Source organism: Cnephaeus nilssonii (assembly GCF_951640355.1).
Source record: "Cnephaeus nilssonii genome assembly, chromosome: 15".
NCBI lineage: Eukaryota > Metazoa > Chordata > Mammalia > Chiroptera > Vespertilionidae > Cnephaeus > Cnephaeus nilssonii.
In genome coordinates this window covers 18,215,801-18,228,185 of record NC_137086.1, presented here as the reverse complement: position 1 = coordinate 18,228,185, position 12,385 = coordinate 18,215,801, and the positions used below count along the sequence as shown (strand labels likewise).

General features: G+C 37.6%; 1 protein-coding gene across 1 annotated transcript in view; it reads left to right on the top strand.

Moving 5' to 3' along the window:
* The window catches only part of HEATR5B (HEAT repeat containing 5B), a 76,624-nt gene that overhangs the window by 8,316 nt on the left and 55,923 nt on the right, over positions 1–12,385 (top strand). The window contains exons 5-12 of the mRNA XM_079791854.1: positions 807–956; positions 1,195–1,366; positions 3,079–3,236; positions 4,178–4,427; positions 7,103–7,258; positions 7,738–7,988; positions 10,851–10,962; positions 12,154–12,306. Coding sequence (XP_079647980.1) covers positions 807–956; positions 1,195–1,366; positions 3,079–3,236; positions 4,178–4,427; positions 7,103–7,258; positions 7,738–7,988; positions 10,851–10,962; positions 12,154–12,306 — 1,402 coding nt within the window. The remainder of the gene's footprint in view (positions 1–806; positions 957–1,194; positions 1,367–3,078; positions 3,237–4,177; positions 4,428–7,102; positions 7,259–7,737; positions 7,989–10,850; positions 10,963–12,153; positions 12,307–12,385) is intronic.

The following is a 12,385-nucleotide window of genomic DNA, read 5'->3' as shown; positions in this document are numbered from 1 at the left end:
GACACTATTCTATCCACAGCAGCTGTTGTCAAGTAAAAATAGTTCTGTTTTGTCATGTCAATTTGATATTGCTTTTGAAAATTCCTTGTCAACTTGAAGTTTTAACTAAAAATAGCCTAGACCCTGGACTCTCATAGTCTAATTCCCTTATATAGGAAAGCTAAAGATTTGGACAGTGTCTTCTGGGAACTATTTGTCTATTTATTAAATAAGAATTGAGGACATATTGTCAGGTACTGGGCATATAAAGATGAATAAGACAAACATAAAAAAGCTTATAGTCTGGTGAGTGATATCTGTTTTTGAATAAATATACTATTAGATACATGAATCAAGCACTATAAGTGTATGAAAACAAGCGTTTGAATTCATCACAAGAAAATGAGAGTTTAGCATAACTGTGACAAGTTTTTAAAATATGTTGGATGTCTTCTTTCTCTTAGATGGCTTATATTGCTTTTTAACTACTTTTTACTTAACCTTTCTCATTCTGAAAGTGTGGGTCCTTAAGATACGACACTAAAGCTTTTGAGTTTGTCTTCATAGTCTCATTATATTGCACTTCAACAGGTCATGGAAACATGGGAATGTGTTTACCTGCTGTAACCTAATTTCTCAGAAACAATTTAATTGAAGTTAGTAATTATTTTTACCTTTCAGGTACTTTCTAGAATACTTAATTTTATTTTTTATTACTTACTATTTACAATTAGGGCCACAGAATTTTTGTGTTTTGGTATGTTCTTGTTTAAATGTGGAATTTGCTTTACAACCTAATTTTAACTTTTCTTTATGTTTGAGTGTAGTCTCAAGGGCGAAGTGAAATCTTAATGAGTCTACAGAAAGTTCTGAATGGGCTGGGTGGTGCAGCAGCCTCTTCTCATCGCGATATTTACAAGAATGCCAGGTCCCTCTTGACTGACAGGTCCATGGCTGTTCGATGTGCAGTTGCCAAGGTTAGTACTAGACCAATTTATAATGCTGTGGGGTTCACCTGGCTTGTTTTCCATTTCTTAAGGATCACTATCCTTTATCTCCTGATGTCCAGTGTCTTGAAAATTGTTGTTTCATATTTTTTGTCCAACATTTTGGTTATTTTTGGAGAGTAAATCTGGTTCTTGTTATGCCATCTCTGGAAGTGGAAGTTTTAGGATGTAATTTACTTCTTTTTTCTTTTCTTTTTTTAAATGACAGTGTCTACTAGAACTACAGAATGAAGCTGTGTTCATGTGGACTGCTGAACTGGAAAATATAGCCACTCTCTGCTTTAAGGCTTTGGAAAACTCAAATTATGGAGTGCGAGTGGCAGTGTCTAAACTCTTAGGAACAGTCATGGCAACAGCACTAATGCCAAAGCAAGCAACAGGTATCATTGTTTGCCAGCCCCTGACCTAGACTGTAGCAGACACTTGAAGGTACATGGAATGCTTCCTTCTAAATGAGTTATTACTCATTTTTATTACATAAAAATCCACTTTAAAGGATTTCAATCATTAGGTATTTCTCTACTTTTCATAATGTTAAAGTACCCAAATGGCGTTTTTTTCTTGGTATAGTTAAGACATTTTTCATGATGATAATGTACAAGGTAATATTACAGTAAGTATGTTGGACACATAAGCAGGAAGATTTATGCAATGATTTTGTATGATATTCAAGGGCTTTAAATCGGGCACTTGATACCCTTTTTAACTTTAAATCTCTGATGACTAGATCCCCATTTGTAACATAGTATTATTTTTCATTTTTTCTTGGCCATCATTGTGAACAGAATCGGAGGCAGCGTTGACTTTTCATGTGACATCTCCTGTGGCTCCCAATTTCATGGAGATGCTTCAGGGACAGTGGTGTGTAGATCTGAGCAGACCCAGCTGCTCTGTGTTCCCACCCCTAGTCCGTATCTATAGAGAAGGAGAGTCAGATGTTAGAGAGTCAAGTCCTAGCTCCTATGTTTATTAGCTGTGAAACCCATTGAGCTTTGTTCTCTTCATCTTTAATAAAAATTATTTCTGTCTGTGAATTAGATGATGATGATGACAGGTAACATTTTTTAAGTGCTCTGTGCCAGGCATTGAATTAAGAATACAACAGAATTGTTTATTTAATCTTCACAAAAGACCTGTGAATTGTAAGTACTATTGTTATTGCCATTTTATAAACAAGAAATTTGGAGTTTAGAGAGATCACATAATTTGTGTTCGACTAAGTGTTGTTTTAAGTGTCAGAGCTGAAATTAAAATTCAGGCGGTTACATTCTAAAGCTTACATACTTAATCATGAGCTCTATGTCTCTTCTACAGAATTTTTGTGAGGGTTATATTTGCTACTATATGTGAAAGGACTTCATAAAATATGAACCTTATACCAAAGATGGCAAGACAGCTGTAATCCAGTGACATTTATTTTTTAATCCTCACCCAAGATATATTTTTCCCATTGACTTTTCAGACAGAGTGGAAGGGAAGGAGGAGGGGAGTGGAGAGAGAGAGAAACATTGATATGAGAGAGACACATCGATTGGTTGCCCCCCGCACAAGCCCTGACTGAGGCTGGGATCGAACCTGCAACCAAGGTACGTGCCTTGACCAGGAATCGAACCAGAGACCCTTCGGTCCACAGGCTAACGCTCTAACCACTGAGAAAACTGGCTAGGGCTCCAGTGACATTTTAATGCATTGGTAACTGTTTGACGAAGTTTCTTTGTGTCCGTCTCAGTTTTGGGAAGGAAGCTGTTTATGATCATTTAGCAGTATCTGCTGTGGGTATGCTTTGTCCTTGTTGTGTTACACATATTGAGGTTACATCATTATTAGACTATTCTGTCATAGATTTATTGAATTGATTTTGATTTTTAGTTCTTTCTATTCTTCTTAGCATTTTTGCTTCAAATTGAATTTATTTTTACAAGTTCATTGTCAATTTTAAGAAAATAGAAAAACTCAATGGCCTTATCTCCTTTGTGGTAACTTAGGTATGCTTAAAAATAATTACTTGAATTTTCAAGCTAGATTATTAGAAAGTTTTATTTAACTGATAGCAAAATACATTTGTTTATAATTTTACTTTTCATCCTGAAAGTAATGCGCCAGAATGTGAAGCGAGCGACATTTGATGAAGTCTTAGAACTCATGGCCACAGGATTTCTGCGCGGAGGGTCAGGTTTCTTAAAGAGTGGTGGAGAAATGTTAAAAGTTGGAGGATCTGTTAATCGTGAAGTGAGAGTTGGAGTCACACAGGTTTGTAATACATGTATAAAAGAGTTCTGTTCATATCCTTGTGAAAATTCATGGAAGACTCTTGCTAAGTATAGTACACACACAGATTTTTAATATTGTCTGGTTTCTTTCAAAACATTTCTTTTACCAAATGAATGAATTACATTTAAACTCCAAATTGCATGCTTCTATGGAAAGGTAGATACTTAATGATGTATAAATAAGCCTATGTCTACTTTATTTATATAAATATCTAAGAAAATTTTACTTTTTAGAAAATCAGCTGTGAAATAATTCTGTTGTAATTAAAATGTTATTTAGGTAGCTTGAGACATTTAGATTTTAGTTTTGATCACCGATCCTGTAGCTAAAAATATTGATTAATACTTTGGGTTTTCATAAATTGTTAATCACCAACGTAATTCTAAAATTAAACTTGACTTAGAATTATAATTTTAAAATAATAACACTAAGTAAGATGTTATGGTTAATGGTCTAATAATAATTAATGCCTAATAAGATGAAATATTTCATTGTAATTTTAGTCAAAATCACTTTAACTGTTTCTTTTTCCTGAAACAAGTGTAAATAGAAGTAAACATTTTTTATCTTAAAGTCAAAAGCAGGTGATTGGTAGCTCTAGGTCTGTATTTATTTAGTGTGTTAGGGTTTTCTTATTCCTACAACCTGTTTCCTTCTTCATAACCAGGATAAAGTCAGCTTTCCTTTCATCCTTTACCACTCACTGTGTTCTTCACGAAGCTGTTTTCTTAACTATGTTAGTCAAAGATAATTCCTATGCTAGAAGTACTAAAAATGTCTCATGTTTTAAATTCTCTGTATTTTAATCTCAAATATAATTTATTTGCATGCTGTTGTCAGTTATTTCTGTGGTTGCTTTATCTGTAATTTCAGTTCATTTATAAACATTTATTTGAAGTTGTATATTAATCTGTTTATAGGCATATGTTGTTTTTGTCACAACATTGGGTGGTCAGTGGTTGGAGCGTAGCTTTGCTACATTCTTGTCCCACGTACTTGATCTGGTTTCCCATCCTCGGGCAACGCAAACACATGTAGAGGCTGTGTACTCAAGACGATGTGTCTCCTTTATCCTGAGAGCTACCGTGGGCAGTTTGCTAGGTGAAAAAGCCCAGATTGCAGCTGCCAAAGAAATATGCCAAGCTATTGGAAAACAGATGAAAGTAGTAGGTAAGGATTGATGTAATAATATTATTGATTGCCTTAGTCATTTAGTTCTTTTTACTATTAATAAACTAGAGGCCCAGTGCATGAATTTGTGCACATTGAAAGGAAAGTAATTAGAAGAAACATTTTAGAGGCTGGGGAGGGTCCTTGGGAGGTTGGCTTCAGGGTGTGTCCGGGCCATCTCGCCCAGTCCCTATTGGGGCTGATCGGGGTCGGCCGGCTGGAGAGGGACTGCGGGAGGGCTCCAGGGGGTGTCCAGCTCCTCTCACCCAGTCCCCATAGGGGCCGATTGGGGCTGGTTGGCTGGGGAGGGACCATGGGAGGTAGGCCAGCTGGGGAGGGACTGTATGAGGGCTCCAGGGCATGTCCGGCCCCTCTTGCCCAGTCCCAATTGGCTGGACTCCAGCAGCAAGCTAACCTACCAGTCGGAGCATCTGCCCCCTGGTGGTCAGTGCACATCGGTTGGACACTTAGCATATTAGACTTTTATATATTTAGATACCAACATCTGATTAATTTATACATTTTTCTGGGCTGTTTTTTAAGTCATTTTATTGAGTACTCTTATTTGGTATTAAAGCAACATATAATTTTAGTGAAATAGTTTTTAAAGACTTTGGTAGCATGTTTATAAAATTAGGGTTTTTGTCTTATTTCAGGTACCTATACTGATTTTATAGCTCTCCTGGTACATAGCAGTATTGCTTTGCTCTCTTTAAGGAATAATCAATGTGATTTTTATGTTTGGAGCCTTTTATTTTATATACACACGTTGGTTTTTCCCCTCCCTTACTAAACTTAATATGAAGACTTGAGAAGAATAATTACAGGTGGCTTTAGCACATTATAGGATATATTGTGAAACCCCAGTAATTCATAATTAAAAGAAATCCTTTTCTAAGAAGTATCAATTTTATAGATTTTTAAATTTAACAAATAATCTGAAATTCCAAAGCAGTACTTTAAGGTTTGAATAATCTATAATAATAAAAGCATAATATGCTAATTAGACGGGTGACCTTCCGGATGAAGCTGTGGTGGTGGGGGCCGAGGCAGAGGCGGCCCCCAGCCACTGCACCGAGGCAGAGGCAGCCGCTGCTGTGGTGGGGGCTGAGCCCCTTGCACAAATTTCGTGCATCAGGCCTCTAGTGAGTGAGATAAAGTTCCTGCCTTTATGGAGCTTACAATTAAATTAGGAAATCAAAGCAAGGTAAATGTAAATTCTGTAAGACGGTTTAGTTTTATCACTCTTGGTAATATACATTAACTTTAATCAGGTACATTATATTGCCTCATAGAGTTTCTTAGAAATAAGAATTTAATGAATAGATAATAATCAGTAATTTATATTTAGAGAAAATAATTTTATAAGTTTTACAAGTACACACAGTTTAGTTATAGTTTTTGTTGTTTATATCTTTGCAAACCATTTTTTAAATGTACAGGGTTAACTGAAAATTATAAATTATGAATTAAAGGTTGCTTAAGTTAAGGAGGTATACTAGTAGGTCTTGAGATATGTTAAAATAGCAATATATTCTAGGTGTACAACTTGAAAATTCTTTGTACATTGATTCATTGAAGAAATGTTTGAGTGCCAGAAACACTACCAAATCGTGGGAGGAAAATAGTGACCCAGATACAGAGAACTACCTGTTTAGGCAGCTTCTAGTTTAGTAATCAAACAAAGAATTAATGCATTTCTAAGTCCAGAAATTGCTAAGAAGAAAAGAGGTATTTAATTAGAGTCCATATTGTGTTAATTTATTATATTCTATTATTCTATATTCTATATTTTATAGTCTACTAATTCATAGTGAATGCAAAAAGGGTAAGAACGTTTTACTGTCATTTATGAGTTATTAATCTTAAGGCCATAGAGTAGTCATTTGATTTAAAAATCCTAAAAGCTTAATTAAATAAAATGCTATATGTCTGGAATTTATGGGCCAGAATGTATTCTCAATTAGTAAATTGACAAGGGATTTACAGCTGTTCTATGTTAAATATATCCCAAGTCTAGTGGACATTAAAAGGTGATGGGAGGGGGCATAAAAGTGAATGGGGACTTTGAGGAACATTTCAGTAAGAAGATCTAAACCCTCTTTCCTTACATATCCACTTTCTGGTCAGTAATTTGATGATACTACCAATATATAGCAGCACTTGAAAATAGCAGTAATAATAGTAAGTAACAATAATAGCCACTAACATTTATTAAATGTGTATTGAGGGCAGAACTGTGTTAAATTCTTTATATGCACTGACTAATTGTAACAGTACTCTTCAAGATAGGCACTTAACCCTTTCAGCAGAGGAGGAACTTGAGACCTAGGTAGGCTGAGTGTCTTGCCCAGTGCCAGATAGCTAATATGACTGGGGAAACTGGGGTTTGAACCCAAGTCTTCTTTCTCTAGAGCCTGTGCTTTTGTACACTGTAGTTTGCTGCTGCTTACTAAAATTAGGTCTTATCCTAGAAGCAGACAAAATACCTCAGTATATATGTATTAAAGCATTGCCATGAAGTCATTAAATAATGTTTTTAGGCTACTTCACTATTATTTACACAAGTTTTCTGCTGAGAATTCTAACACTCAGGCATAATTAAATACAATTATGTAGATCAAGAAAATTGTATTTAATTCACGCTCATTGAGGACATGCTGTTGTGTTTCCAGAAGCAGTAGTGAATGATACCAGCAGTGAAAACAAGTCTGGAGCAGCAGACATCGCAGCCAGCCAGCATGTGATGGTCTGCGCCCTCCAGGAGCTGGGCAGCCTGGTGCAGAGCCTCAACGCCACTGCCTCCCCTCTAATTCAGGAAGCGTCTATAGGTATGAAATCCACTTACTTGCAGAAATATTCCTTTACCATTTTTAAAAATCATAGGTATGATTGATATTTAGGTCCTGATTAGCTGCTTGTCATCAAATTAGCAGTTTAGATCATTTGGTAAAAGTAGAGTTTTATTTAACTTAAAATTCACTGTGATAGTCAGTATTGAATTAAATGGTGAAATAAAGTTTGGGGAAACAAATAAAAAAAGTCATGGTAGTTTCTGACTAAAATTTGTTGAATAATTTCATTTATTTTACATTTATATTTTATTGAATGTAATTATACTATGTTCTTTGTAGAAAATGTTCCTTTAAAGTACTCTGCTATTTATGAGGTAATGTATGTGTTTTGGCAAAGTTCTGAAAGTATCTTTGAAGCCATAATAATTACAATTTTAATTATTGTACATAGTCTTTTGTTCATGAAATTGTTTGACTTCATTAAAGAGTAATTTTTTGAGTATTTTCTTTGTTAGGACTTTTGGAGACTGTGACTTCTGTGCTTCTTCATCCGAGTATGGCTGCTCGGCTCGCTGCTGCCTGGTGCTTGCGCTGTGTGGCTGTGGCATTACCTTTCCAGTTGACACCATTTCTAGACAGGTGTGCAGAGCGGCTCAACAACCTGAAAACTTCACCAGAAGCCGTTAGTGGATACAGTTTTGCAATGGCTGCCCTGTTAGGTGGAGTTCATCAGTGTCCATTGGGCATTCCTCATGCCAAGGGAAAGGTAGGACAGATCCTAGACTTGCGAGTGTTGTCATGTGGGCTTCAGTCTATTGGAACACCTTCTGTGTTTCCTGTTGAACAAGGTGATCAGAAGACAGACAACAGTTTTACTCTGATAATATAAAATACTAGAGGCCCAGTGCATGATTGAATCATGCACGTGTAGGGTCCCCTACATGCTTTCGCTTTTCACGCTGGAGCTGGGTGCCTGTCCACTCGTGCACCAGGCCTTTCAGAAGCCTCCGTGGAGGCTTCTGAAAGGCCTGGTGCCGGAGCAGACAGGCACCCAGGTCCCCCACTTTTGTTTTTTTTGTTTTTGTTTTTGTTTTTGCTGTGAAAGAGCTCATTTATTGGGGTGGTGGACTCAGTGGATCCAAAGTGGAGAGCTGGTGAAGGGATCGGTGGCTTCCAGTTTTAAGCGCTGGTTCTCAGTCCTGCGGCACCTGTTTATGGATCGCTTCGGCGAGGCTGGCCCAGGTCAGGGCCGCACGCACTTTGGCATCCGGGCCAGGGATGCTCTCCAGGCCCCACAGGGTGAAGCGGCTGAAACTGCCAGAGGCACGAATAAAGCGGTCGAAGTCCCACTCCAGCGCCTCCGGGGGTTCCACCAGCTCCTGCTCCTCCTTGTCGGATCCCGCTGAAAAGTCCTGCTTCCCCACCGACTGCTCTTCCATCACCATCACGTATCCCAGCAGGCCAGGCGGCAGCTCCACCTCCTCACCCCTCAGACTGCGGCCCCGAAATGACACTTCAAGTCCATCGGGACCCTGATGGATGGCGGGGTGAAAAAGCGCCCCACAGGGGCGGGCCTGTTAACTCGGACTTCACAGGGCAGGAGGTGCAGCGTGTGCGCAGAGTGACGGGGAGTAGGTGGATGCGGTGCTTCTCCATGTCTTCCTCGTGGCTGCTCTCCATCCTCTGCCGGGTTTCCCTGGTTTCCGTGGCTCGCTGACTGAGGCCAGAGCTCGCTCCCCCACTTTTGATGATCCGCGGCAGCTGAGGGGGTCTCCCCTGCTGTTGAGAGGTGCAGGGGGTGGGACCCCCTCAGCAGCCCGGATCTGGCCGTTGAGAGGCACAGGGGGCGGGACTCCCGCCCCCTGTGCCTCTCAACAGCAGCGTAGCCCCGCTCAGTGGCAGCGGATCCGTGCCTCTCAATGGCCGGATAGGCCACCCTGAGTCCCACCCCCCAGCCTCCGCCGCCCAATCGTGGGCGTAGCGGAGTGATGGTAATTTACATGGTACGCTATTATTAGATAGGAAGTGTTCTGCTAAAATGGAATTGACAGACTAAAGTTTGATATTTAATTATGACACAGGAATAATAAATAGCTTTTGTTTGTTTATAGTATCATTTTATAATTTATTTTAGAGAAAAACCCGAAGTAATTAATATAATTTAGAAATCAAATCTTTCAGCTTTTAGAAATAAAAATTCACACTGCTGTATTAAAAGATGTCAGGAGAATATGCTATTGCCATTATTAAGCATTAGATAATAGAGTTGAATGTTTGTTTTTAATCAGTTATTTTTCTTTCTTTTCCTTTCTACTGACCTCCTACTACCATCATGATTTTCTTCTCAGGAATATTTTTATAAATATTATTTGCAACTTTACATAGACAGATTTGGGCTAGATTTTAACTTCTTTTTTTTTTTCTGGATTAGGCTCATGACCTGTGAGTTCATTCCTGTGAATTCCATAGTTACTACTTGAATCTAGGTTTCCTCCTCCCTTTGTCATACAATTGTGTCATAGCTGATTATCCTTGGTATCTTTTTCTCCAATCTCTTCCACACACTTTTATATTTCACATTTGTTCAGAGTCCCTTAGGGTCTACCTAGTACTCAGACTCTGGCAAACTCTACGCATTCATTCTAATTTTTCACTGCTCTTAAGTCAGACTAGTCCAGTGGTCGGCAAACCGCAGCTCCCGAGCCACATGCGGCTCTTTGGCCCCTTGAGTGTGGCTCTTCCACAAAATACCACGTGCGCATGTAACAGTGCGATTGAAACTTCGTGGCCCATGTGCAGAAGTCAGTTTTTGGCTCTCAAAAGAAATTTCAGTAGTTGTACTGTTGATATTTGGCTCTGTTGACTAATGAGTTTGCCGACCACTGGACTAATCATCTTGCTTTCTTCAGTCTCCATGCCTTTGCTCATGGTAATCTCTTACTATAGAATTTCTCCCCTTTCTTGTTCATTCACCTGTACCAAACTTATCTATTTGTTTAGAGACCCAATTCATGTCCATCTCTTTCATGAAATCTCTTTAAAACTATTCAGTTTTTGATAGCTTTTCTGACCACTACCACCTTTGTACTATTTGTCATTTAATTATGTGCTACTTGTTACTTCCCATTTTTCCTTTGTCTTCTCTCTTTAACACTCTAAGCATCGTAAGGTTAGCTTAATGGCATTTGCATAATAGGACTTCAACAAACCTTTGAATATAGGATAATAGTACTAATAATAATAGTTATGTAGTTACATGGACCAGCACTGTTCTGAGTGCTTTGCTGCATGAACTTACTTAATCCTCGGAAGAGTGAGTAGGCACTTCTCTTACTCCTGTTTTGACAATGAGGGACCTGAGAGAGAGAGAGGTTAATTTGTCCCAGGTCAGAAAGCAGGAAATAACAAAGCTAGGATATGAACCAGGCAGACTGGCTCCACAGCTCACTCTTAACCACTTGGCTGTTCTGGGTCTCCTCAGAGTCAGCAGTGCAGTCGGGTTTGAGTAGGTCTCGAAATTGCTTCTTTAAAAACATGTTAGCAGCAACAACAAAAAGGGATAACTTTTGTCTTAAAGTATATTAGCTATATATTTTCTTATTTGATTTCTTTAACTTTTTTTTTGCAGATGGTAGTTAGTATTGCTGAAGATCTCTTACGAACTGCTACCCAAAACAGCAGGCTGTCTTTACAGCGCACCCAAGCTGGATGGCTTTTACTTGGAGCACTTATGACTTTAGGTATAATGCTATTTAAGTAGGATTTTTGTCTTATTCTATATCTGTCAGTAGACAATAAAGAAAATTTAATTTAAGGTATTAAACTTCGAATGCTAGGCTTTGAATGAGATTATAAAATGGTAAAGATGTTTTTCCCATCACTTGGTAGTATATTTCTCTTTTTTGGCAATTTTGGCTAGAGGACATTTAAGGAGAAAGTTATTAACAAAGTTTCACCTTTACCATCAGAATAGCCAAGGTCTAACTGACTAGCTTACTGTTATCAAAAGAGATGAAAGTGTGGGGGGCACATTTTATCCCCAAAGTAAAGGCCAGTGACGTAATTTTAGAGGGGTGATAATGTCCCGTTTAACAGTATTGTTGGTTCTGCTTCCTTGGATTATCTTTATGTGCTTCATTCTCTAAGTGCTGTGACAAATCTGAGATGCAGGTAAAGTGCAGCATTGACATAGGACAGAAAGATGTTATTGTGATGAGGGGGGTCCACCTTTTATTTCATGGTTACCTTCTATGGTAAGTGTGTGTGTGTGTGTGTGTGTGTGTGTATACAGAGTTACTCACCACTTTAAACATCTGCCTTTTGGAAATTATGCTCTGACCTAGTTTTCTAAAGAAAATAAAAAGTAGTAACATTTTTCTAGAAATTTTGTTAAGTATATTAAGTGATATGTTAAGTGAATTCCTTAGCAATGTAAATATAAGTTTCTAGTTCTAAATATACAGAGGAATATATGTATGTATGTGTGTAGGAGTGTGTGTATGTTTATGTACATATATTTATAGAATAAACATCATAAAATATGTTCTAAATATATTTTATCATCAATAATATGTAATTCACCATTCTGAATATATTTATTTATTTATTTATTTTTGTTGTTGTTTAAATTTCTTTCACCATTCTGAATATATTTGGGTAATTTGTTTTAGATTACTTTTTATGAATTTGTTTTATGTTTATGTGCTAAAAATATTAGTTCTTTTTAGGTGAAAATTTTTATGCTTTCATAGATATATATTTTACCTACTGAATAAAAAACATTTTGAAAATGTTCATGTTAGAGATAAAGATAGAGTGAAATGCTAGCTATTATTAAAGCTTGTGTGGGGCTTTTTAAAACAATTTTTATTGTAAAGTATGTCATATGTGTATATATATGTATGATTTTGGATTCTCCTTTTCTCGGTTAGGACCATCTGTCGTTCGTTATCATCTACCAAAGATGTTGTTACTATGGCGAAATGTTTTCCCTCGTTCTTTAAAGGAATTGGAGGCTGAGAAGGCCCGAGGCGATTCTTTTACCTGGCAGGTAACATTGGAAGGCCGTGCTGGAGCTTTATGTGGTAAGAACTGAAAAGGATGCACTTTCAGAATATTTTTTTACTATTAAAATATTTGTGAAGTGAAGGAAAAGAACTACCT